Source organism: Heterodontus francisci, chromosome 3 (genome assembly GCF_036365525.1).
Source record: "Heterodontus francisci isolate sHetFra1 chromosome 3, sHetFra1.hap1, whole genome shotgun sequence".
Taxonomy (NCBI): Eukaryota; Metazoa; Chordata; class Chondrichthyes; order Heterodontiformes; family Heterodontidae; genus Heterodontus; species Heterodontus francisci.
Genome location: NC_090373.1, coordinates 81,109,531 through 81,133,338, shown reverse-complemented (window position 1 = coordinate 81,133,338; position 23,808 = coordinate 81,109,531). Strand labels below are relative to the sequence as shown.

The following is a 23,808-nucleotide window of genomic DNA, read 5'->3' as shown; positions in this document are numbered from 1 at the left end:
TTGATAAAGTCCCTCACAGGAGGTTGGTTAGCAAAATTAAAGCACATGGGATAGGAGGTAATATACTGGCATGGATTAAGGATTGGTTAACGGGCAGAAAGAAGAGAGTAGGAATAAATGGGTCATTCCCATGTTGCAGGCTGTGACTAGTCAGGTACTGCAGGGATCAGTGCTTGGGGCCCAGCTGTGCACAATATATTTCAATGATTTGGATGTGGGGACCAAATGTGGTATTTCCAAGTTTGCAGATGACACAACTAGGTGGGAATGTGTATTGTGAAGAAGATGCAAAGCGGCTTCAAAGGGATTTAGAAAGACTTCGTGAGTGGGCAAGAATGTGGCAGATGGAATATAATGTGGAAAAATGTGAGGTTATCCACTTTGGTAGGAGAAGCAGATGTGTAGAGTATTTCTTAAATGGTAAGAGATTATAAAGCATAGATGTACAAAGGGACCTGGGTGTCCTTGTCAATAAGTTACTGAAAGCTAACATGCAGGTGCAGCAAGCAATTAAGAAAGCTAATGGATGTTGGCCTTTATCGCAAGAGGATTTGAGTACAGGAGTAGCGAAGTCTTGCTTCAATTATATAGAACCTTGGTTAGACTGCAACTGGAGTGCTATGTGCAGTTTTGGGCCCCTTACCTTGGGAAGGATATTATTGCCCTAGAGGGAGTGCAACGAAGGTTCACCAGACTTGTTCCTGGATGGCGGGACTGTCCTATGAGGAGAGATTGGGGAAACTGGGCCTGTATTCTCTAGAGTTACGAAGAATGAGATGCGATCTCATTGGAACCAACAAAATACTTAAAGGGGTAGATGCAGGTAAGATGTTTCCCCTGGTTGAGGAGTCTAGAACTAGGGGACACAATTTCAAAATGAGGGGGAAGCCACTTGGCACAGAGATGAGGAGAAATTCCTTTACTCAGGGTTGTGAATCTTTGGAATTCTCTACCCCAGAGTGCTCTGGAAGGTCAGTCATTGAATTTGGTTAAAGCAGAGATTGACTGATTTTTTTCTAAATACAAATGACAGACTGGGATGTGAGGATAGTGTGGGGAAAAGGCATTAAAGTGATAGCCATGATCATATTGAATGGCACAGCAGGCTCGATGGGCTGAATGGCCGACTCCTGCTCCTACGTTCCTAAGGTTAGGTTGGAAAAGCTAGGGTTGTTCTCCCTGGAGCAAAGGAGATTCAGGGGAGATTTGATAGAAGTATATAAGATTATGACTGGCTTAGGTAAGTTAGACAAGGAAAAACTGTTCCCATTAACTGTACAAGGACTAGGGCGCGCAAATTGAATGTTTTGGGCAAAAGATGCAGGGGAAATGTGAGGAAGAACTTTTTTACGCAGCCAGTGATAATGACCTGGAACTCGCTGCCTACAATGGTGGTGGAAGTGGAGACGCTCAATGAGGGGGAAGCCACTTGGTATTTCAAAAGGAAATTGGATGGACACTTGAAGGAAATAAACTTGCAGTGTTATGGAGATCGAGCGGCAGAGTGGAACTGACTGGATTGCTCTGCAGAAAGCCAGCATGGACTCAATAGGCCAAATGGCCTCCAAGGTTGTAAATGATGCTATGACTCTACACAGGCCACCAATGGTAGATCATACAAAATGTACAGGATGGTAAGCTTGAAAATATTTCTATGTAATTCTGCTTACTAGCTTCAGAATTTGCAGGCTGCACTTCTGATCAAATAGGAACTTCCTTGTGGCTAGCAGGTCCCACTCTATATACTCCATAGTAACTTGACTGGACTGTGTAGGACCAGCTATCAAGAAATTATAGACAGTTTCTTAGAATGGCAGACAGGGAATGGCTGGGAGCCTAGGACAGCTGCATGCAGAGCATTGACCATCAAGGAGGCAGATTCCAGATATGATGATGGTGCTAAAAAGTGAAAAAGGCTTTACTTTTGTGTCAACAGTTCTCGCATGAGATGCATATAGGGGTGAAGCACAGATGGTTCTGTTGCAAGCAGCAGTGCCCAAGAGCCATTCTGAGATTTCATGATGTTTGGTAATCCTACTTAGAGACTCAAAGGCTGCATGTGCAGTTAAGAGAAGCATCAGGGGGCAATAGAAGTATGAATTGAGAAACACTAGCAGTTCTCAATGGAACCTGGAGAGGGTGACTTTGCTAGCAACTTCTTTAATTTAATAGTCAGAATTCTAATTTCGGAACAAAGGTCATGCTTTTCATCTCTTTCCAAGCTTGTACAAATATGAGACCTAGTCCTCTGCAGCCTTAACCCAAGGATAATTTTACACGTACATGTTTTCATCAGTCTATCTGGTCAAGTTTTTCCCACAAAGGTATGCAGGCAACTGGTTGGGATTGCCAAAATACAAGACTTTTTTTTTTTTAAATTTGTGTAATCTTCGAGGCACAGGTTTTCAGAAATTTCTAGTTTCACCATGAAAATACTGTTGTAAAGAAGTGAGTGCAATTTTAATTGCTGAAGTAAAATGCAGCAACAGTTTGTTTTATTTTACGTAACTAATTGCCACTGTACTCGGGGAGTGTCTTTTACGTCGTCGGGACACTCCCGTGCTTTCGAACCAGTGGAGTACTTTTGATGTACAAGTATGTGTATGCAAATGAGGAATTTGCATATACTAAGTTCCCATGAACAGCAAGTGAACTGACCCAGAATTGATTTAAATTGAGGGGAAAATGCTTTTGGGCAGTAGGAGACCTTTTGTTCTTTGATTAAAGCTAGTGGATATTTTACATTGATCTCAGCAGGCAGACTGTTTTGGCTTCTAATAAATTCAAACAAACTTTAAAGTGTGTTTCTAGGTTTTGCACCGTTTGATCTTTTAAATTTTATGCTTCTCCTGAGGTGGGGACCTCTGCCAATACTCACTTTGTTCAACACTTACACATGAAATGCCAGCACTGGGTGGAGATACTGGAGTTGAAATTCCTGGAGGCCTGCTGCATTGCCAGTGGGATGGGACTTCAAAGAATGCCTTGTCCCTATCCCAAGCCTTTATGCAAATGAAATGTGACTGCTATTTAGTGGTCCCAGGTCTCTGTCCTTTCGGGTGGGGGTGAGTTTGAAAGAGCACAGGATATTGTTAAAATGGCCCCTTTGAGAGCATGAGGGACAGGCTGTATTGGCTAAAGGTTTTTTAATATATTAAAATGTGATTTTTCACTGCTGCGTTCCTGATCCACACATTTGTGATCCCCCTCAATTGGGACTGCCAGGAGTACTTCTGTATCTTACAGGTGTACTTCATAAGGCATGCAAATGAGGAAATACTGGTGGGTGATGTCATCTCAGTACTGTTTCTTCAGTTGGGTGATTGCCAGAAGCACGTGCTGCCCCTTGCCCCCTCAATTTCTTATGGGTTGGTGGCAAGGACACCACATTTGGAATATATCACAGTAGTGTTGTCCCTAGTGTGGATATTTTGTGCCCTGTAACCCTCAGTATAAAACCATTCCCCTCATACTGCTAGTTACCAAACAACATTGTCCAATGGAAGTTTGTTTGAGTCTTTCTCTGCACTACCTCTTCTAATAAATTCAAACAAACTTTAAAGTGTGTTTCTCGGTTTTGCACCATTTGATCTTTTAAATTTTATGCTTCTCCTGAGGTGGGGGACCTTTGCCAATACTCACTTTGTTCAACACTTACACATGAAATGTCAGCACTGGCTGGACAATGGAAAATAAAAATCTCTTTGCGACTATAATTCAAGAACTGTCATATGGCATTGTGGGTTTATAAAACTTAAGCGTTAGAAAATTCCCTGTTTTGCCAATATTTTTGTGTTGCTGCACTGAGGCTATTGCAGCTGTGTTTCTGCTACTGGAAAGCTCCCATTTTCTGGGAGCTACATATTATAGGCCTAGATTGTACGTACTTCTGTATTTTACCCAGTGGTAGATGTATCTGACCAGAGCAAACATTTAGGATTCTACATTTGGGAGGAGATAAACATACATCACTTGGAGATGTGGATAAAATATTTCTTATGGAATTTTCCACCCAAAGACCTATGGTTAGTTTAGGTTTATTCAAAAAATCAGAGCCCCTTGCCCAAGAAATTAGGGCGGCGCAGTGGTTAGCACCGCAGCCTCACAGCTCCAGTGACCCGGATTCAATTCTGGGTACTGCCTGTGCGGAGTTTGCAAGTTCTCCCTGTGTCTGCGTGGGTTTTCTCCGGGTGCTCCGGTTTCCTCCCACAGCCAAAAGACTTGCAGGTTGATAGGTAAATAGACCATTATAAATTTCCCCTAGTATAGGTAGGTGGTAGGGGAATATAGGGACAGGTGAGGATGTGGTAGGAATACGGGATTAGTGTAGGATTAGTATAAATGGGTGGTTAATGGTCGGCACAGACTCGGTGGGCCGAAGGGCCTGTTTCAGTGCTGTATCTCTAAATCTAAAAAAAAAATCTAAATTAGCTACCCTTAACGGGAAAAGAAGTGCTTTGCTGCCTTTTTCACCTGAGCAGACCCACACTGCCATTTGTTTTAATGCATACTGCTGTTTATCCTAAATACTTAATAGTTCAATGTTAAATTTATCACTCAGTAGTTTTTTTCAATGGTTGGGAGTAGTGGGGAAAATGTAGAGCAAGTACACTTAACTGAAAATGAAAAATTCACTTTGTACTCTTTTTTTTAAATTTAATTTAATTTTGTGCAAAAAAAAAAAATAGTCCAGTTCTGCATTTATTGAAGGTTTGCTGTTTCCTGTTGCATTGTTATTACCAGGGGAGAGGGATCTAGGGGTTACTTCTCAATCTTTTCCTGGTTTGACTAACGGGGTTTAATTTTTTAAAACACCGTGTTTTTAGCTTCCCATCTGAATCCTTGTTCACTGCTGTCCAATTGTAATGGCAAAGAAATCAAGCAGATAGATTTTCTTTAAACTTACACCTTTCTTGTTTAAATCTATTAACCTTGAAAACTCTTAATTCAGTTAAAACTACTAAAAATGTGACGCGACCACGCTAGCATGCATAAGCAATGAACGCACACACAGATAGAGACAGAAAGGGAGAAAGAATCAAGGGGAAAAGTTTGAAGCAATAGCTGGAGTTCATTTACTGTCTTTTGAGTTCGATGTGAAATCTTTGCAGTTAAATCATGCCATCTCGTTGCACTCTTTTTAACTTGTTTCAATGGTTTCCTGTCTTGGCTTCGTTTCTTCTGTGGGTCCCTGTCTTTTCTCATTTGTCTTCAGATTGCAGTCTGACCCAAACTGTTCTGTGAACACAATTCAAATCAAACCTGAGCCAGCAGGCGAATCATGTGACTAGCTCCCCACCTGGATTGTTTGTGGATTCTTTCAGTCTCAGTAGACATCCTCCAGTCGGGGGTCTGGAACACTAGCTTTCACGCACTCAATGTCTTTTGATCAAAATCCATTTGGTTAATTGAATCAGGGAGCAGTTCCATTGTCTTCTCCAGGCAACTGTCTCTTTAGAATGCGAATGTTTCCAGCTGCTGTCCTTTTTAGAATGCAGGTGATGCCATATTTCCAGTCCAGTAAGAGTTTAAAATTAATATGTCTAATTGGCATTTGTGGTTTTCCTCACATGCATGCATTCATCAGCAACCAGATTTGATGTAGGATGCTAGATCATATACTCATTTTCCTCCAACTGTTTACTCCTTCCCTAGTCCTGTAGCATTTTCTTCATGAGATTAAGCAATGATCTCTCAGGCTGCTGGCCTGAACGAATGTGTAGAAAAGGCATCACATGATTTTTCTAGTCACTTAGCAGCTTGATCTTGTTTGCCTCGGTATTTTCAGGATAATACCTCTGGGCCTTTTGCCTCGCCGAGGATTGGACTGCTGTACTCCACAAACCTGTACCAGCTCTGGGGATTGCAGCATCAGTAATCATGTGCTTTTTAAAACATATTTGTGGTAATCCTGTAGACACTCTGCTGTTGGAGCACTCTGTTGTCTGGAGTTTCCAGCAAATGTTGGTTACTTCTTAGTAAATGTTACTCCAGGTTTTCAAACTTTATTATAATAAAAACAAGAAATGCTGGAAATACTCAGGTCTGGCAGCATCTGTGTTGAGAGTAGCAGAGTTGACCTTTCAGGTCAGTGACCCTTCATCAGAACTGACAAATATTAGAAATGTAAAAGATTTTAAGCAGGTAAAGCAGGGGTTGTGGCAAGAGATAACAAAAGAGAAGGTGTTGATAGGACAGGGTCACAGAGAATAACTGATCAGAAGGTCATGGAACAAAGGCAAATGGTATGTTAACGGTGTGGTGAAAGACAAAGCATTAGTACAGAGAGGGTGTGAATTGACTATAAAATGAATAGCCCTGGCTCCAAGCACGAACATTAAAAATAAGTAGGTAGGCACAGTAGAAACAAACTAAAATAAAATAAAGAAAAAATAATAAAAAGTGGGGGGGGGGGGGGGGGGGGGGGAACGGGACTGTCATGCTCGGAAATTATTGAACTCCATGTTCAGTCCGGCAGGCTGTAGTGTGCCTAATTGGTAATTGAGGTGCTGTTCCTCGAGCTTGCACTGATGGTCACTGGAACACTGCAGCAATTCCAGGATAGAGATGTGAGCATGAGTGGGGTGGGGGGGTGGTGGTGTGGGCGGTTGTTGAAATGCTCTCATGCTCACAGCTCTGTCCTGGGATTGCTGCGGTGTTCCAGTGAACATCAACGCAAGCTCGAGGAGCAGCATCTCATTTACCGATTAGGCACGTTACAGCTTGCTGGACTGAACATTGAGTTCAATAATTTCAGAGCATGATTTGGGGGTTGGGGGGGGGGCCTTTTTTTCTTTTCTATTTGTTTCTGCTGTGCCTACCCTTCTTAATGTTTGCTTCTCTCTCCACAGATGCTGCCAGACCTGCTGAGTATTTCCAGCATTTCTTGTTTTTATTTCAGATTTCCAGCATCTGCAGTATTTTGCTTTTATTTCAAACTTTATTCTTTTTCCACTGTCAATGATACTTAGTCCTTCTGCTCTTCTCCTGGGGATCGTTTGGCTCCTGATGAGTTTTCTTTGGTCTTATTCATTAGTACAGGTTCTTGAACCTTCTCACTTCAAAATAAAACTTAATGTATTGAAGTGGCGAAAGTACAAACAACATTCTGCACTTTATTTTAATCATTTCTCTTTCCCACCCAAATAAGAGCAACCTAGCTAACATTTGAGTGCAGATAGTGAAGGTGGAGGCAATGAATTTGTTTTCTTTCCCTCCTACCTTCCCAATTCCAGGATATTCCACTTGATTTGTAGCGTCCATGTTAATGCCTTAATGATATTGGGTAGCTCAGCACATGCTAAGTGGAAATTTGCCCAATGGAGATTTTGGTGTTTTGTGTGTTTCTAAATGAGTTTTTGTGAGAAATTGACTGGAAAGTTAAACAAGGATTGTGCTTCCTGAATTGTGACTATAGAATATCTTGATATCCAGCCTTTATTAACGAGCTAAATCCCAGTTGAATTCAGTTGTGTTCAGTGCCATGCTCCGAACCAAAAGAAAATTATCTCAAACCAAACTTTTATCAGCAATATTCTGTTGACACTGAAGTGTGGATTTCAGGTATGCATGGTGACAGGGAAATTGTTAGTCAAATATAATTGCATCTGATAGACTAACATTTTTTTTTCCTTTCTTAGCTCCTTTGAAACCTTCTGAAACCCTTTTTGAGCTTGGGTTTGAGAAAATGGGGAAGAAGCAAAACAAAGAGCAAGTTCCTCCAGTATCCGCTCCTGAGCACCCGCAACAGAAACCAGCCTCTGGAGGAAAGGTGATCAAGAAACCCAGCAGTGATGCAGGACTGAAGCACAAGAGGTTTCCTTCTTTGGAGGCTGCTGTTAAAGCTGTACGTGCACAAAATTTTTTTTTTCATATTTTCCGATCTGGCCTTTCAATTTTGTAGATTTCACTTGCTGTACTAAACTAATTTTAGGTAGAAACCTATTAAATTCCAATTTGTCAATTTTAAGGAAATCTATCAATTTGAGCTTCACTATTTACTCTTCCCACTTTAAAATTTATTAAATGCAGCTTGAGTTAAATAATTTTAATAATGGACTTTTGACACCTCTATAATCTATGTAACCTGACCAATATAGAGTCTTTGGGCATTCAGCCTCATTTCACCCCAATCTTTGAACCATGTTATTACAGTTTTTGTGTTGTGCTAATGAACTGTTCTTGTGATTTTGATGCCCCTATTGAAATTGGAGAGCTTGAGCCCCAACACTTAGCTCTTCAAATGGACTATTACCTCAGCTAAGCTAAGTTCCTGCTGCAGCTTGCTTTGTCTATCCTCTTTTACCTGCCTTTAGCCAAAAGTACTTGCTGGAAATGTCAGAACATTGTGCAGTGTTGTCTAATCATATAAATTGAAGTTGTTACCATATAATGTTAAATGTAGATAATTTCTCTGCAGCTTGATTTGAAAGAACTTCAGGACCAGCTGGATAAAAGCCTGAACTTGTTTCCTGGAAATCCATCTGTCTGGGTGAAGGATTTGGCTGGATACCTGAATTATAAGCTACAAGCACCAGAGACTGACTCTACCCTCAGTTCATATTCTTTTGGTCAGTTGGATTTTAACATTAACATTATATTGGCACTTAATATTTTCTGCTAACCCCCTCACCATATGAATTTACATACGTTACAGATACAATCATGTGTCATTTATGCACTCTGGCGTGCAGCTGGCACTTGCAAGAAGAAGAAAATCTATTCCATGGAGTTCTAAAGTTTTTAAGGCTGATTTTTAAAAAAAAAATTGAGCACTTCTGCTTGGACCAATAGTTACCTTTTTGGTTTTGGCGAAGGTGTTGCAAAGTCACCACAGAGTAAACATGTGGCCTATTCATAAATGCAAGGTTCATTGTGATTTCTAAACATGAAGGTTGATCCATTTCTTAGAAGACCAGATTGGGCATGTCCACTGACAAACTCTGGGTTTGCTGTTGGACAGCTTGAGACAGAGAAGGATTTAGCTTTCATGAAAGCAAGATACTGCAAATATATTCCATGTTCCAGTAACCATTACAAATAATAAACTAGCTTTTGGCAACTACTGATTAACATCATTTGCTGAAAGTTAGTTTGTATTAGATATGTGCCCTTATCTTTATTTTTGACCAACTTGTTAATTATTTGCTAATTTAAGGTCAACCTGTCTGATGCAGCACATTATTTCACTATCAAGATGCGTTCAGCATTGCAGGATAATTTTGCTTGAAAGTTCATCTTTATTTTGCTTATTAATTCATGAGAGCTCTCCTTTCTTCATCTTGCGCCATGTACCAGATCTCCAGCTGACCAAGTGGATTTCTTGTAAGCTCTTGATTGTGGATTTCAGGAGTTAATGAGATTGACTTGTGTGACTAGCACAGTGATGACATTTTTAAATAATTTGCTATTTTGTCTCCCTTCTGCTATGTAAGCACCTGACCTCTTCAGTCTCTCTTGATGCATGGCTAAAACAGAAACCTAAGTACCATCATACTGGTATGAATATTGTTTCTTGTTGGAGCTGGTTATCTTTAAATACATCCCGTTTGAGCTTCAAGTGATTAAGTGAGTGGGCAGATGGAGTTTAATATGGGAAAGTGAGAGATCATCTGCTTTGGATCCAAGTACCGTAAGTGTATTTTCTAAGCAGGGAGAAGTAGAAACTAGATGAACACGGGGACTGAGGTCCAAGTATCGAAGTCACTAAAAGCTAGTGAACAGTGTTACGAACAGGTGGAAAGGGGTGTTGGTGATTCCTACTGTTCGCCTCCCAACTGACCACAATTGTGTTTTGTTAGTTAGTCCCTGAGTGTTCTTTATTTGACGCTCATGCGCGCGCCCTCGCTCGCGCTCTCCTCTTTGTTTCCCCCCCCCCCCCCCCCCCCCCCCCCCTCAATGGACCAGGATGTGCAGTCCCTGGCTATCTATTTATTGATGTCTACTATTCCATTATGATGTGGCTCCTTCACGCTTGTTTACTTTTGGTTTGGGCTGAGAGTCCATCTGCCTCCAGAACCCTTTGTTCATGTAGCTAGAAGTCATCAGTATGCAATAGTGCTTTCATTGGGCTTTTCCAGAGCCATTACAGACAAGGTTAACAAGGTCCATTGTTGCAGACAAGTTTGTAGATTCCCAGTACGAGGGGTCACATGACTGCTACTCCATTTGACTCTGGTACTCGTGGTCATGTTCTTGTGGTTTGGTTTAATAGTTGCCTTCTTAAATTCATAATTATTTCATCTCCTTCTATGCATGACAACAAGTATCAAAAAAAAAAGCTAATGGAATGTTGCCCTTTATCTTGGGTACTGGAATACAAAGGGGTGGAAGTTACTTTTAGAAACTGTGCGCAGCTCTGGTTAGACCACTGCTGGAGTATTGCATTCAGTTCTGGCAACCCACCTTAGGAAGGATATAATTGCCTAGGCGGGAGTGCAGTTGAGATTCACCAGTATAATAGCAAATCTAAAAGGGTTACATTATGAGGACAGTTTGCATAAACCAGGCTTGCATTCCCTTGAATATAGACCATTTGAGGTGTTCATGATGATCAAAGGTGATGGGGTAGATGGAGAGAAACTATTTCCTCTAATGGGGAGTCCTAAACGGGGTGGGGGGAGGGCGGGTGCATAACATTAAAATGAAAGTTAGGCGATTCAGGGGTGATGTCAGAATGCACTTCACACAAAAGGTGAAAATCTGGTGCTCCATCCCAAAGGGTTGCCTAGGCTCGGTCCATTAAAAATTTCAAAATTGAGAATGATGTTGGCCAAGGGTATTGAGGTTACAGAACCAAGGCAGGTAGATGGAGTTAAGATACAAAATGACCATGATCTAATTTAATGGCAAAATAGACTCCATGAGCTGAATGGCCTACTCCTATATTCCTAATCTTGTCATTTGCTGTAAACCAATACAAAGAATTAAAAAAAAAAAAATCCTTTTTTGAGGAAAGCCTCAAGTTGACGATCTGTCAGGATCCTTCTCAATAGGAGAAGATTGTCATTTGCTGTTGCCTCATCACTTGACAGCAGCTGTTCGCGTTCAACCTTGCATGAGTTGCATGTTGCCATGGATATCTGATCACTGCACAAAATTTAAATCCTAAATCGGGAGCTGACTTGTTGTAAAAGAAAGTTCCAAGAAGATGTGTTTTCAAGCAAAGAACAGTACAGCACAGGAACAGGCCATTCGGCCCTCCAAGCCTGTGCCGATCTTGATGCCTGCCGAAACTAACACTTTCTGCACTTCCGGGGCCCATATTCCTCTATTCCCTTCCTATTCATGTAATTGTCAAGATGTCTCTTAAACGTCGCTATCGTATTTGCTTCCACCACCTCCCCTGGCAGCAAGTTCCAGGCACTTATCACCCTTCGCCTCGCACATCCCCTCTAAACTTTGCCCCTCGCACCTTAAGCCTATGTCCCCTAGTAACTGACTCTTCCACCCTGGGGAAAAAGCTTCTGACTATCCACTCTGTCCATGCCGCTCATAACTTTGTAAACCTCTATCATGCCGCCCCTCCACCTCCGTCGTTCCAGTGAAAACAATCCGAGTTTTTCCAACCTCTCCTCATAGCTAATGCCCTCCAGACCAGGCAACATCCTGGTAAACCTCCTCTGTACCCTCTCCAAAGCCTCCACGTCCTTCTGGTAGTGTGGCGACCTGAATTGCATGCAATATTCTAAGTGTGGCCTAACTAAGGTTCTGTACAGCTGCAACATGACTTGCCAATTTTTATACTCTATGCCCCGACCGATGAAGGCAAGCATGCCGTATGTCTTCTTGACTACCTTATCCACCTGCGTTGCCACTTTCAGTGACCTGTGGACCTGTACACCCAGATCTCTCTGCCTGTTAGTACTCCTAAGGGTTCTGCCATTTACTGTATACCTCCCACCTGCATTAGACCTTCCAAAATGCATTACCTCACATTTGTCTGGATTAAACTCCATCTGCCATTTCTCCGCCCAAGTCTCCAACCGATCTATATCCTGCTGTATCCTCTGACAATCCTCATCATTATCCGCAACTCCACCAACCTTTGTGTTGTCCGCAAACTTACTAATCAGACCAGCTACATTTTCCTCCCAATCATTTATATATACTACAAACAGCAAAGGTCCCAGCACTGATCCCTGCGGAACACCACTAGTCACATCCCTCCATTCAGAAAAACACCCATCCACTGTTACCCTCTGTCTTCTGTGACTGAGCCAGTTCTGTATCCATCTTGCCAGCTCACCTCTGATCCCGTGTGACTTCACCTTTTGCACCAGTCTGCCATGCGGGACCTTGTCAAAGGCTTTACTAAAGTCCATATAGACAACATCCACCGCCCTTCCCTCATCAATCATCTTCGTCACTTCCTCAAAAAACTCATAGTAAGACACGACCTCCCCTTCACAAAACCATGCTGTCTCTCGCTAATAAGTTTGTTTGTTTCCAAATGGGAGTAAATCCTGTCCCGAAGAATCCTCTCTCATAATTTCCCTACCACTGACGTAAGGCTCACCAGCCTATAATTTCCTGGATTATCCTTACCACCCTTCTTAAACAAAGGAACAGCATTGGCTATTCTCCAGTCCTCTGGGACCTCACCTGTAGCCAATGAAGATGCAAAGATTTCTGTCAAGGCCCCAGCAATTTCTCCCCTTGCCTCCCTCCGTATTCTAGGGTAGATCCCATCAGGCCCTGGGGACTTATCTACCTTAATGCTTTGCAAGACACCCAACACCACCTCCTTTTTGATAATTCCTTGTGTGTGAATGCTAGTTCCAACCAAGCCGACATCTAGCACAATTAACACTGATCAGTTCATTATTCTTGGCACAGATGTGCTGCAGCTATACTGCTCTAGTGTAAAGGCATACCTCTTGGTAAGTTTATCGGGATGGTGGAAATATCTTTTGTTAGCCTGATGTTGAGATATAGTTCCATGGATACTAGGAGCTCTCTGGTATTTTTCCTTAATGGCTGTTCTTTGTATGTCAGTGTTTGGCAGAAGGGTATTGAACCTGTACCATTGTGATCAAAATAATGAAAGGCTTAAATGGTTATACACCAATTGGATCCTAAAGCAGTAATAAACACTTTGTATTTTTGCTTGTGTTTCATGATGTCCAGACTTGCAGTCTGTCTTCAATTCTATTTGTTGAGCATGCCTCCTTTTTCAAGTGTTTAAAATTCTACTTGCAAGAGCCAAGAATTCTTAACTAATTTTTAAAAGAGCACTTTAAAAAATCTTTTTTAATAGACTATCCATATAGCCTTGCTAATAAGGAGCTTCGGAATATTATCAAATCACTGCTGGGAAAAACATCAGACAACCTAGAGCACTTCTTTGATCACTGCATCTACACTATGTTGCGAGAGCAAGATAAGGCTGCAGGTAATAACCATTTCAGTACTTTTTTTTTTTAAAGAGTGTCATTATAAATGCAATGTTGGATTCAATTAAAATGTCTGAGCATTCACTTCAATTCAACTTGAAAGCATTTAACAAAATATTGTTCAACTTGATGCCAACTTTTGTTTTTCCTCTGACCATTTATCAAGTCTCGTGGACTGTGGTCTTGGATTGTGTACAAGGCTTTAGTATCAAATCTTCAATTTGGGCTACTTTATATTTGCAAATTCAAAATGGGAAAACTTTAAGTTTAAAACTCTCCTATATTTAAATGTCCATTTATAGCATCTCGCAAAAATTATTTTCTAAAGAAGTTATTAAGCAAGTATAAAGCCATCAACAACTTGGGTTATGTACAAACCCACAGGCTTGAACAGCTGTCTGAGTGAAAAGATGTACTGTTGATTTCACAGTTGTCCATTGTTCTTCATGCGTTTTGAGTATCAGTAAATGTGATGTCTCACAGGCAATCACGTTTCTAAGCGTTTAATGATATGCTTTACCAACTTACTAGTGTTTTTTGTAATCATTCTTGGGATGGCAAAGCTGGCATTTATTGCCATTCTCTAGTTGCCTGAGAAGGTGATGGTAGAGTCGCCTAGAACCGTTCTCCTAAAACTGTTCCAGTGCCTGTGGTGAAGGTGTTCCCAATGCTGATGGGGAGTTCCAGATTTTGATCTAGTGGCAGTGAAGGAATGGCTGTATATTTAAGTTGGTGTGTGTAGTTTGGAAGAGGACATTGTGGGGGGGTGGGGTGGTAATGGTGTTTATAAGCACCTGCTGCCTTTGTCCTTCTCGATGATTGAGGCCATGGGTTTGGGAAGTATTGCCGAAGAAGCCTTGGTGATTTGCTGCAGTGCATCCTGTAGATGGAGCATGAGCACACACAGCAGCTATACTATACCAGTAGTAGAGGGAATGGATGTGCAAGCTAGCTGAGTTGCTGATCATGCAGACTGTCTTGCTTCCTGAGTATAGTTGCAGTTGTACACATACACGTGAGCAGAGTATGGCTTGTGCCTTGCAGATGGTGGCAAAGCTTTGAGTTGGGAGGTGAGACACTTGGCATAGAATACCCAGCCTCTGATGTGCTCTGGTAGCTACTCATTTACCTGATTCTGGCTTGGTTTCTGGCCAAGGACAAACCCCATGAAATTAACATCGGACTCTACAATAGTTATGACATTGTCAAGAGGAGATGGTCATTGCCTGTTGCTTGTGTGGCACAAATATGTCTTGTTACATCTAGATATTGAGCTCGTGCTTCCCTGGACTGCTTCATTATCTGAGGAACTACAAATGGAGCTGAATACTGTACAATCGACAGTGAACAGCTCAACCTTTGACCTTGTGATGGAGGGAAGATCATTGATAAGGCAACTGAAAATGTTGGGCATGGGACACTGCCCTGAGCAACTGTTGTTGAGATAATTGACTTCTTTCCATCTTCTTTTGGGAAAGGTATGACTCCAACCAGTGGAGAGTTTTCCTCTGGTCCGCATTGACATCAATTTTGCTAGGACTCCTTGATGCCACACTTGGTCAGTTGATGCCAAGGACAATCACTTTCAGCTCGTGTCCATGTTTGGATCAAGGCTGTAATAAAGTCTGGAACAGAGTGGTCCTGGTAGAACCCAAACAGCATCAGTTAGCAGGTTATTGGTGGGTGAGTGCTGCTTGCTATTACTCTGCTGATAGGGCAGTAATTGAACAGGTTGTGATTGTCCAGGCATATGTGCTTTCCACAAATACATATGTCTGGCTAGAAGGATGTTACCTGGGGTCAGTGCTGGGACTACTTGTCCTGGTTTATAGGGGACATAACTTCAAAGTTTGCTGATTACATGGAATGTAGTAAACTATTAAGATAATAACTTCAGGAGGACATAGCCAGATTGGTGTAATGGGCAAACACATGGCAGGTGAAAATTTTAATGCAGAGAAGTATGAAGTGATGTATTTTGGTAGGAAAAATGAGGCAATATAAACTAAATGGTACAATTTTAATGGGGGATGCAGGAACAGGGAGATCTGGGGTGTATATAAATCTTTGAAGGTGACAGGACAAGTTGAGGAGGCTGTTTAACATGGCATATGGGATTCTTATCTCTATATAGAAGCATGGAGTACAAAAGCAAGGGGGCAGGGGAAAGTAGTATGCTGCAGGCTGATGTGGTAGGCACTGTCTGAAAGAGGGGTGGAAGCAGACTATCCACTTCCCTTTTGAGAATTATTTAATTTTGTGAGGAGGAAAAAATTGCAGGGCAATGGGGAAAGAACAGAGGAGTGGGACTAATCAGATATCTCCTTCAATGAGCTGTCACGAGCACAATGGGCCAAATGGCTTCCTTCTGTGCTCTGATTCTATACAATGTCAGTGTTGTAGCTGTACTGGAACAGCTTGACTAGAAGCATGGCTAGTTCTGGATCATGTGTCTTTGGCACTGCAGCCTGGTGTTGGGTCTCAGTGGACTCTACTGTTTCCTGACGTGTGGAGTGATTCTAATTGGCTGGAAAATGGCATCTGTGATGGTAAGACCCTCGAAGAGGCCACGAAGCATCATTTATTCTCCACTTCTGGCTGAAGTTGGTTACAATTGCTTCATCCTTATTGGTTGCACTCATGTCTTGGGCTTCACTATCCATTGAGGATAGGGATGTTCATGGAGCTTTTTTTTTCTTTTTCCTTGATTTACTTAATTGTCGACCACTTTGCATTACTGGATGTGGCGCAACTGCAGAGCTTTAACCTGATTCATTGGTTGTGGGATTGCTTGTCTCTGTCCATAAGCGTAATGTTTCACTGTTTTAACATGTCTTCTGTTGTAAATTCTAGTTGGCAGAATATTTTGTCTGCAATTCCTCATCTGTAAGATTAATCTGCAGTCAACCATTGATTCTGTCCTACTAACAAATAGACTGGAGCAGAACTAGTTTATAAATAACGTATTGCTCTATAGACTTCAGTGCTGATGAGCAACCTGGTAATGCATGTGGCCAAAGGAAGGCATGTCTATGTATCAATACATAGCAAACATTCTATTTTTAAAAAACTTGTCTCTTTCAGGTGAATCTCTGCACGGCTACAGAATTTGTATTCAGGCTATATTGCTGGACAAACCTAAAATTGGAACAATGAATCTAGGAAAGGTAAGCACAGATTGCACAAAATGTTACTGCTTTGTTTTATGTTTTGTTTAAAAGCATTTATGTACAAGTGGTAGCAGGTAACATATTGCAAACTTAAGCAGGACAGCCAGCACAGATTTAAGAGTAATTTGTTTCACTTTTTTTGAAGAATTTTATTTTTGTATAGGTTAAAGGAATGCAACGGGAATAGTACAGCATATGGCTTTTCAGAAGATATTTAATATTTCTTATGAGGCTCATTAGAAAAATGCAGGCATCTGGTATAAGAGGAAGTGTAGCAGCACGGACAGAAAGTTTGACAGTAAGCTGAGATTAGATAAATGGGTGTTCTGACAGAGATGGGTGAAAATTGGTATGTTAGTTCAACTTTTGTTCCTGGATATATAGATGATTTGGACTTGGGCATGCCACCAGACTGAGAATAGCCCCATAATCTGAAAATAATGCACTAGAGACTGTAGTTGGCAAACCCTTTTTCCTCCCTTCCCTCAAAGGTGATCAGGACCACAGTGCTTTCAGGGTAAAACTAATTATCAAATTTAACCCCAAGATACTTGTAGTACAATAAGCATATGTAAACTTATGGAAAAGTATGTGTTAGCCTCCTCTTGTGGGTGAGGCAGTGGGTAACTGGGTACCACTGGGCCGCTCCTCCATTACTACAATATTAGATCTATCCCTGCATCATATTCTTAACAGTCAAGGAATTGAAATTTTAACCAACCCGGCAGGTAAGATGTGTAAACTGTAGTCTTCTAGCCACCTGATGGCTTACTTTTGACACTTAACTCCACTTCCCACTTCGAGCTATACTCCCATTGAAGAAGATGAATTTTGTCTATTTCAAAAGTCTGTGGTCTAACTAGCAATCTAGCCTCATAAGTTTTGGAGTACATGCAATGAGAGAAACAAAGAAGGCTGGCCACATTTTCATTGTGGTAGAAGGAGAATTTTGTTTTCAAGTTGAAGCTGATTTTAAAGTGATTTAATGTTCCCATACAGAAATTGGCCCTATTTTATTAAGGGCAAAAATTTTTGTTTTTGCTTAGTCACTACTGTGACACACCCAGCTAAAGGTACAAAATGTTCTTGGACAAACTATGCTTACAACAGTCTCTTTTTTTCAGAGCAAAGTACTGATGGCCGGTACACCCTTTTTGGTTAGGAAAGGCGCTGGACAATATGTAGAACTATGGGACAAAAGTAGCAAACAGTCCATTAATTAGGCAAATTTAGACAGAATTGCTCCTTGTGCCAAATGTAATTGAGGAATAAGCAATAATTAAGTTTTTAATCTGCAGCATGTGATAATTTTGCTCAGTTCACTCCTTTAGGAATTTTTTTTAATGGAGCCTGGGAGTAAGGGGTTGTTTTGAGTGTGCTGGTGACCAGGAACCTTGCCCATTACCTGTGCAGATTTTATGTTGAGTGCTGCTAATCGGTGAGGTTCTGTACTATCAGAGTGTACTCTAATCAGCACCCCACCCTTTAAAAGAGTTCTTGATACTTAATGGCAAGTTTTGGCTAAACTGGCAAATGATTTACCTGAATTTTGTGAAGTTGCAATAGTTTATGAAAAGAAATAAAATGTCCTGCTCACGAGTTGAATTACAGTTTAGCTGTTGGTGTAAAAATATAGAATATGCATAGAGCTGATTTTCCAAGAGCTGCTTACTACAGCAGTGTGACCGTTTATCATTCTTCAGTGTAAGTGAAAAATTGGTGTTGGATGGCAGGACTTCTGGGGTGGTGTTTATACAACTTTGAAACTGCCAGGTTTTAATAGATTTGTGACCCATTAATTTGTGTGACTGGCCTTTGTTTCATTTTACCTTTGCTGTACTTTTTCAAAGAAGTAGTGAGGGGATGAGTGGTAGAATGGACTAGTGAATAAGTTTTTAGGGCCCTAGTGGGGGGGGGGGGAAAAACCAATGTTTTTTCCTCTCCATACTTAATGATTCACAAATATAATTTCAACTTTCACAAAGTCCAGTGCCTGGGAATGCAATTTTGTTTTTGGTTTTTTTACAAAGCAAAAAGGACTTTCTCTTGTTAAGCTCGTTGCAGTCATCCTGTATTTTATTTTGCTTTGCAAATATTTTATTAGTGTATTTTTAATTTTTCAGTACCTGGAATTACTGAGAACCCAGCATAACAAACCAATTAAATGCCTCAGCATTATGTGGGCCCTAGGGCAGGCTGGGACAGATTTGGCAGAAGGATTGAAGGGTAAGGAATCTATGATTAACTTGGGATATTTGGAAGTAGTTTAATGCTATCTGACTTAATTCACCATATTTCTCGAATTCTCATTCTTGGGGTTTCTGAACTTCGACAACTGCTGCATACATTTTAATGTTTTAAAAAATCAGTGGAAACTCCTAATTGAAAATAGATTAATTAGGATGATCTTTATACAAGGTTTCTCTTTTTTTTTTCTCCAAGAATTTGAGAAATTCATATTTAGATTGAAACAATTTTTAGTCCAAGGAATTCTTTATCCATTTGCAATATAGTCTTGTCTAGAAAAGCTGTTCTTGTCTTCTCATTTTAGTATGGCTTAACATCATGCTTCCTGTACTGGGTGTCAAATCTCTTTCTGCCTATGCAATCAGCTACTTGGACAGATTGCTAATGTGAGTACACCCAGAATCTTTTTAACTTTCAAGATGTGGAAAATCTGTTTCGAAATCCATGATGACTGTCTTGTATAGCTCAACAATATGTAACAGGAATTTCAGTACAGAAGATAGCCATTTGTTTTGCCCATGAAGTTATTTGCTGCTCTTTTCCTCCACCATTTTAACATTTGTGTAATATTGTAATTGACTTCACTTACCACTTTTGTGTGATTGATTGAATACTTTACAAGTATCTGGCATGGGTAGCCCAGTGGTTGATATTGGACTTATAACCCAGAAATCTTGAATTCAAATCTTATTATGGCAGGTTGTGAAATTGAATCCAGTAAAGTCTGGTAATTTGTGGACTGACCATGGAATTTGCTGGATTGTTGTAAACTCCAACTGGCTCACTAATGTTCTTCAGAGAAGGGAGAATTCTGAGCTACCCAAAGGCAGAATAGACAGACATGGCATTCCTACAAGGCATCCACCTTGCCTCAACATGGAATGGTGGATGGAACAAACACAAATTTCCCTCTACTTGCCCCAAATAGAAGTGGTCATGCTAATCACTAAAAACCTCCTTTTATTCTGGAGAGGATGGCTGTTTCATCCCAGTAAAAGATCGACTAACAATAGAGACCAATATGATCATTTAGTAGCTGTTACTCTACTCCATAAGTCACATCTACATTCTTTGTACATGTAGAAAGCACATTATTCATGGGACGAGACCTTTAACTATGTTCTTCCTTCCACTGGAGATTGCAGACTAAAGCTCAGTAACTCCTGGTCTAGAATGATGGACAAAATGTTCAGTTACATTCCATTTCTCAGTGTCTCATCTTTTAAGATACAAACTTCAAAATTAAATGTCATTACATGGTTAATCTCTTAATATCAGCTTTGTTAAGCAAGGTACATTAATTAAACCTTCGTGATTGCATCTCTTCCCTTCTATATTATTTTCAGGATGCATTCCAATCTGTCCAAGGGATTTGGAACAATTGGACCAAAAGACTTTTTCCCATTGCTGGACTTTGCTTACATGCCTAACAACTCTCTCTCACCCAAGTAAGTTAGAATGCCATTTCTGATCATATTTTAATAAAAACTGCAGGTCACTGAGTGTTCTGTTTGAAGCTGTTTCATGACTGTTAGTATTTTTTTTTTGCAATTGCATATGGGTGCAGATTAAATGTACACCAAAAATAGTGTGAATATTTATTGTGCATTCAAAAATGTAATTCTATTTCTGCCTGATTCCCAAATGACTCCAGCAAAAATACGATCGATCTTCATATACATGCTGTCCAAACCAGTCTAGTCCTATTCCATGAATAGCTCCCTGCCAGTATATTAACTATATAATAGTTAGTATTTAATGATGGCTTCCACTGTCCCTAGAATCTTCAATCCACTCTTCAACCAGATATTTATTTGTGACTTTTTTAAACAAGTTAATGGACATAACCTTAACTGCCTTTTGTTGTTGAGTTTTGTGATTTGTATCTACCCTTTTCTGGAGAGGGGGAGCACTTTAGGCTAGTAACATTTGTACTTGCACCATCTCATTCCGCCCTTGAGAGGCAAAGCTAAATATTTACATTATCTGTGACTTCAATACTTAACAACAAAAATAAGTTTAGTTCTGTGAGCTTTTCTCAAATGTTGGAGCCCTAAGTCCCAAAAATTATTTTTGTTACTGTTATGCAAATTGTCATAATACATCAATATCCTTTTAAAGGTAGGAACTCAATTGCCAACAATATTGTAAATACATCATATACTGTATAGTATATAATCTGCTTTGAACTTGTCAACTGAACAAGGTATTGGATTGCAGTAATCTCAATGTAATCCTTGTGCATCCAAATAGTGATAAAGTTCCCAAACTTGTCTGTTAGTCTTCTGATGCATTCTAACTTATTTTCAGTTTGCAGGATCAGTTGCGCCATCTTTATCCTCGGCTGAAAGTATTGGCATTTGGTGCCAAACCCAACTCTACACTGCATACCTACTTTCCCTCTTTCTTATCACGAGCAACACCCAACTGTCCTCCAGACATGAAGAAAGAGGTGAATGGTGTTAAAAGACCCTATTTTTACTGTAATAATGGATTTTTGATGCGAGAAAAAGAAACTAGTTTTGGTTTGGTGGTTCCTATTAATGCATTCACAATATTTAACTTTTTAAAAAAAGACAACAGCTCAATCTTGTGCCAGGCTTATGCAAATTTGTTGCATATTTTATTGATTATAAGGTTGAGGGAAGAATGTTTAAAATTCCTGGAATTTACTGAAGACTGTGCCATTGAAATAATATCCAACTCTTGCAAGTTTTTTTTTTTTTGTTTTAATACCAATCCAACTTCCAATCCATCTGAAGTATCTTTTAAAGAAATTACTCAGACTTCATAATGGGGGTGTTGAGTTCTTGATATTCCATAACTCCATATCAAGAAATGTATTGAAAATAATAGCTGTGTATTCTGAAAGGAAGCGATTTAGTATTTCAAATTATTTTTGATCTTTAATGAAATTTGCCGAGCTTGCAAAGGAGCTTGAGCTGCATAGGTCAGGAAAATCGCAGGTTCATGACTGCAATGCAGTTACTCTTAAACTGCTCTGGTGAAATTGTGCAGGTGTAGACACAAGTGAGCTTGATGTCCCCCCACTCTGCCACATTCAAAAATCCTGTGCACGTTCACTGTCTAGGCTCATTTGAAGAATATATAATTGGGTAAAGAACCAGAGGGTGGTTGATTCCCATGACATTTTACCTTTGGTCAGCGCTTTTGGGAGAAGAGGATGGTCGAAATGTAGCATAATAAATGAGCAAGAAGCAAGTGTGCAGTTTTATTATTGCTTATTGCATTATCTGTTTACTGGGTGTCTCAGTTGTGCTAGCTGAGAACATAACCTATGGCTGATCAATTGGAAAATTATGTATTTTTGTAGTCAGTCAAGCCATTGATGAAGCAATAAGCTGCTAAGTAGTCTGAATCACATTTTTTTTTTTGTGAATTGATATAAATGAAGCTAACAAATGTCCCTCTTTCTTAACTTTCAGCTCTTAAAATGTATGGTTGAATGCTTGACCACTGATTCTAACAGTTTCAGTGTTTGGAGACAGCTGTACACCAAACATCTCTCTCAGTCCAGGTGATTAGTGCAAAAACTTGCATAGAGGAACACAAGAATGGTGGTATGGAGTAATTGTGATGGGCAGATGTCCTAGTATTTTTTTAAAGTAATTTTCCAAGTGCACCTGTATGTAGATTTAAATTGGCGTAAGCAGCTGGTTTTGTCAAACCAAGTGATATTACTAATTGGACTTCAAGTTTGAGAATGACCTGATCTTTTGTGGTTGGAATTTCTGTTGTAGCTTCCTATGAATATTTTGCTTTAAGTTTAAATGCATGTTTTGATAACTCCAGAGTATGGTTCTGAATCGTTTCTTTTCTCTGAAGTTTTTTTTAAAATCATCATGCCTAATTTTCCAGAGCTGGCAGCAATATTTGGATAACTGCAACAACAGTTTCCTGAGCCTATTTAGTATGGCAAGCAACAGAATTATTTAGGATTCTCCTGTTTCCCTGCAAATTATTAATTTAGTGTTCTGGGACATTCCACTTCAGTTGTACCTAATGAAGAATCCTGGTTCTATTTCTTCCAATTAAGAATGCAAATATGAATTTTCAACAGCCTGAGGTGGGTCTTGGTTTGCATATTGTACGGGCTGTCCCCAGCTATACTACTTGGTAACATTTCAGTATTCTGACCTGAAGATATTCTTTGTTAAAATCTTAAAGGCTCATTTTTAATCTGCAAGTAGATGCAGAAGCTTGCAATGCGAAGGAGTGAATTTGCAGAGTTTAGAGAATGAACAGTGGTTACTGAAGCACTCTGGTATTTTGGTGATTTGCCTCACCCTGCAGAGCTACAACAGGACAATTCCTTTCATATGTCTGAGTTTCCTTTTTTTCTCGTAGGAAAATCAATATAAAGGGATCATGCTGATATTTTTACTTTTTAATAGTATGCAAGGTGTCACAAACATAGCAATTGTTCTCATGAATTTGCATTTCCATTGCTGACATCCAAAATTCTATTTAGCCAGACGCTGCTAATTTAAAGTAAGCTACATCTTTCTATTTTGTTTTCATTCCAACATCTGATAGTATCCGGTGTTCCAAACATTTAGCTCCCTTTACAATATCTGTGATCTATGCTGAAAGCCTGCTTCTGTATCTGGCAGTCTGCAGAAGCAACACTTTAATGCTATGTGGGTTCCTTCATTCAGTTTTAGGTCCTTCAATCAAAGAATGGGACAAGGTCCACAGGCACATTCAGTCCATTCTGTTGCTCTGTTCAGTCCGCTTCATTTTCCTTGGGGGAATGTTCTACAAAATCTATCTGCAGTGTTCAGTCACTTCCTATCTATACTTATAATCTGAATCAGATAGCCAATTTGGTGTTTTTTTTTAAATGTTGGCACAGCGTTAACTGCTTAAACTAAGCCTGTTTTGATTCATCACGTTGTTCAAAAAAATTCGTTCCTGTCATTCTGTTGGAGGTAGTTTAATTTTATAACTGAACCAAAGGGTACAGTGTGTAGTCC

The 23,808-nt window shown here is 40.1% G+C and overlaps 1 protein-coding gene across 1 annotated transcript in view; it reads left to right on the top strand.

Annotated features, from left to right (window-relative positions):
* tmem214 (transmembrane protein 214) overlaps positions 1-23,808 on the top strand; it is an 84,119-nt gene that overhangs the window by 26,267 nt on the left and 34,044 nt on the right. Inside the window, exons 2-10 of the mRNA XM_068023780.1 lie at positions 7,641-7,846; positions 8,420-8,570; positions 13,259-13,393; positions 16,479-16,561; positions 18,688-18,790; positions 19,116-19,197; positions 20,158-20,259; positions 21,122-21,263; positions 22,258-22,349. Coding sequence (XP_067879881.1) covers positions 7,641-7,846; positions 8,420-8,570; positions 13,259-13,393; positions 16,479-16,561; positions 18,688-18,790; positions 19,116-19,197; positions 20,158-20,259; positions 21,122-21,263; positions 22,258-22,349 — 1,096 coding nt within the window. The remainder of the gene's footprint in view (positions 1-7,640; positions 7,847-8,419; positions 8,571-13,258; positions 13,394-16,478; positions 16,562-18,687; positions 18,791-19,115; positions 19,198-20,157; positions 20,260-21,121; positions 21,264-22,257; positions 22,350-23,808) is intronic.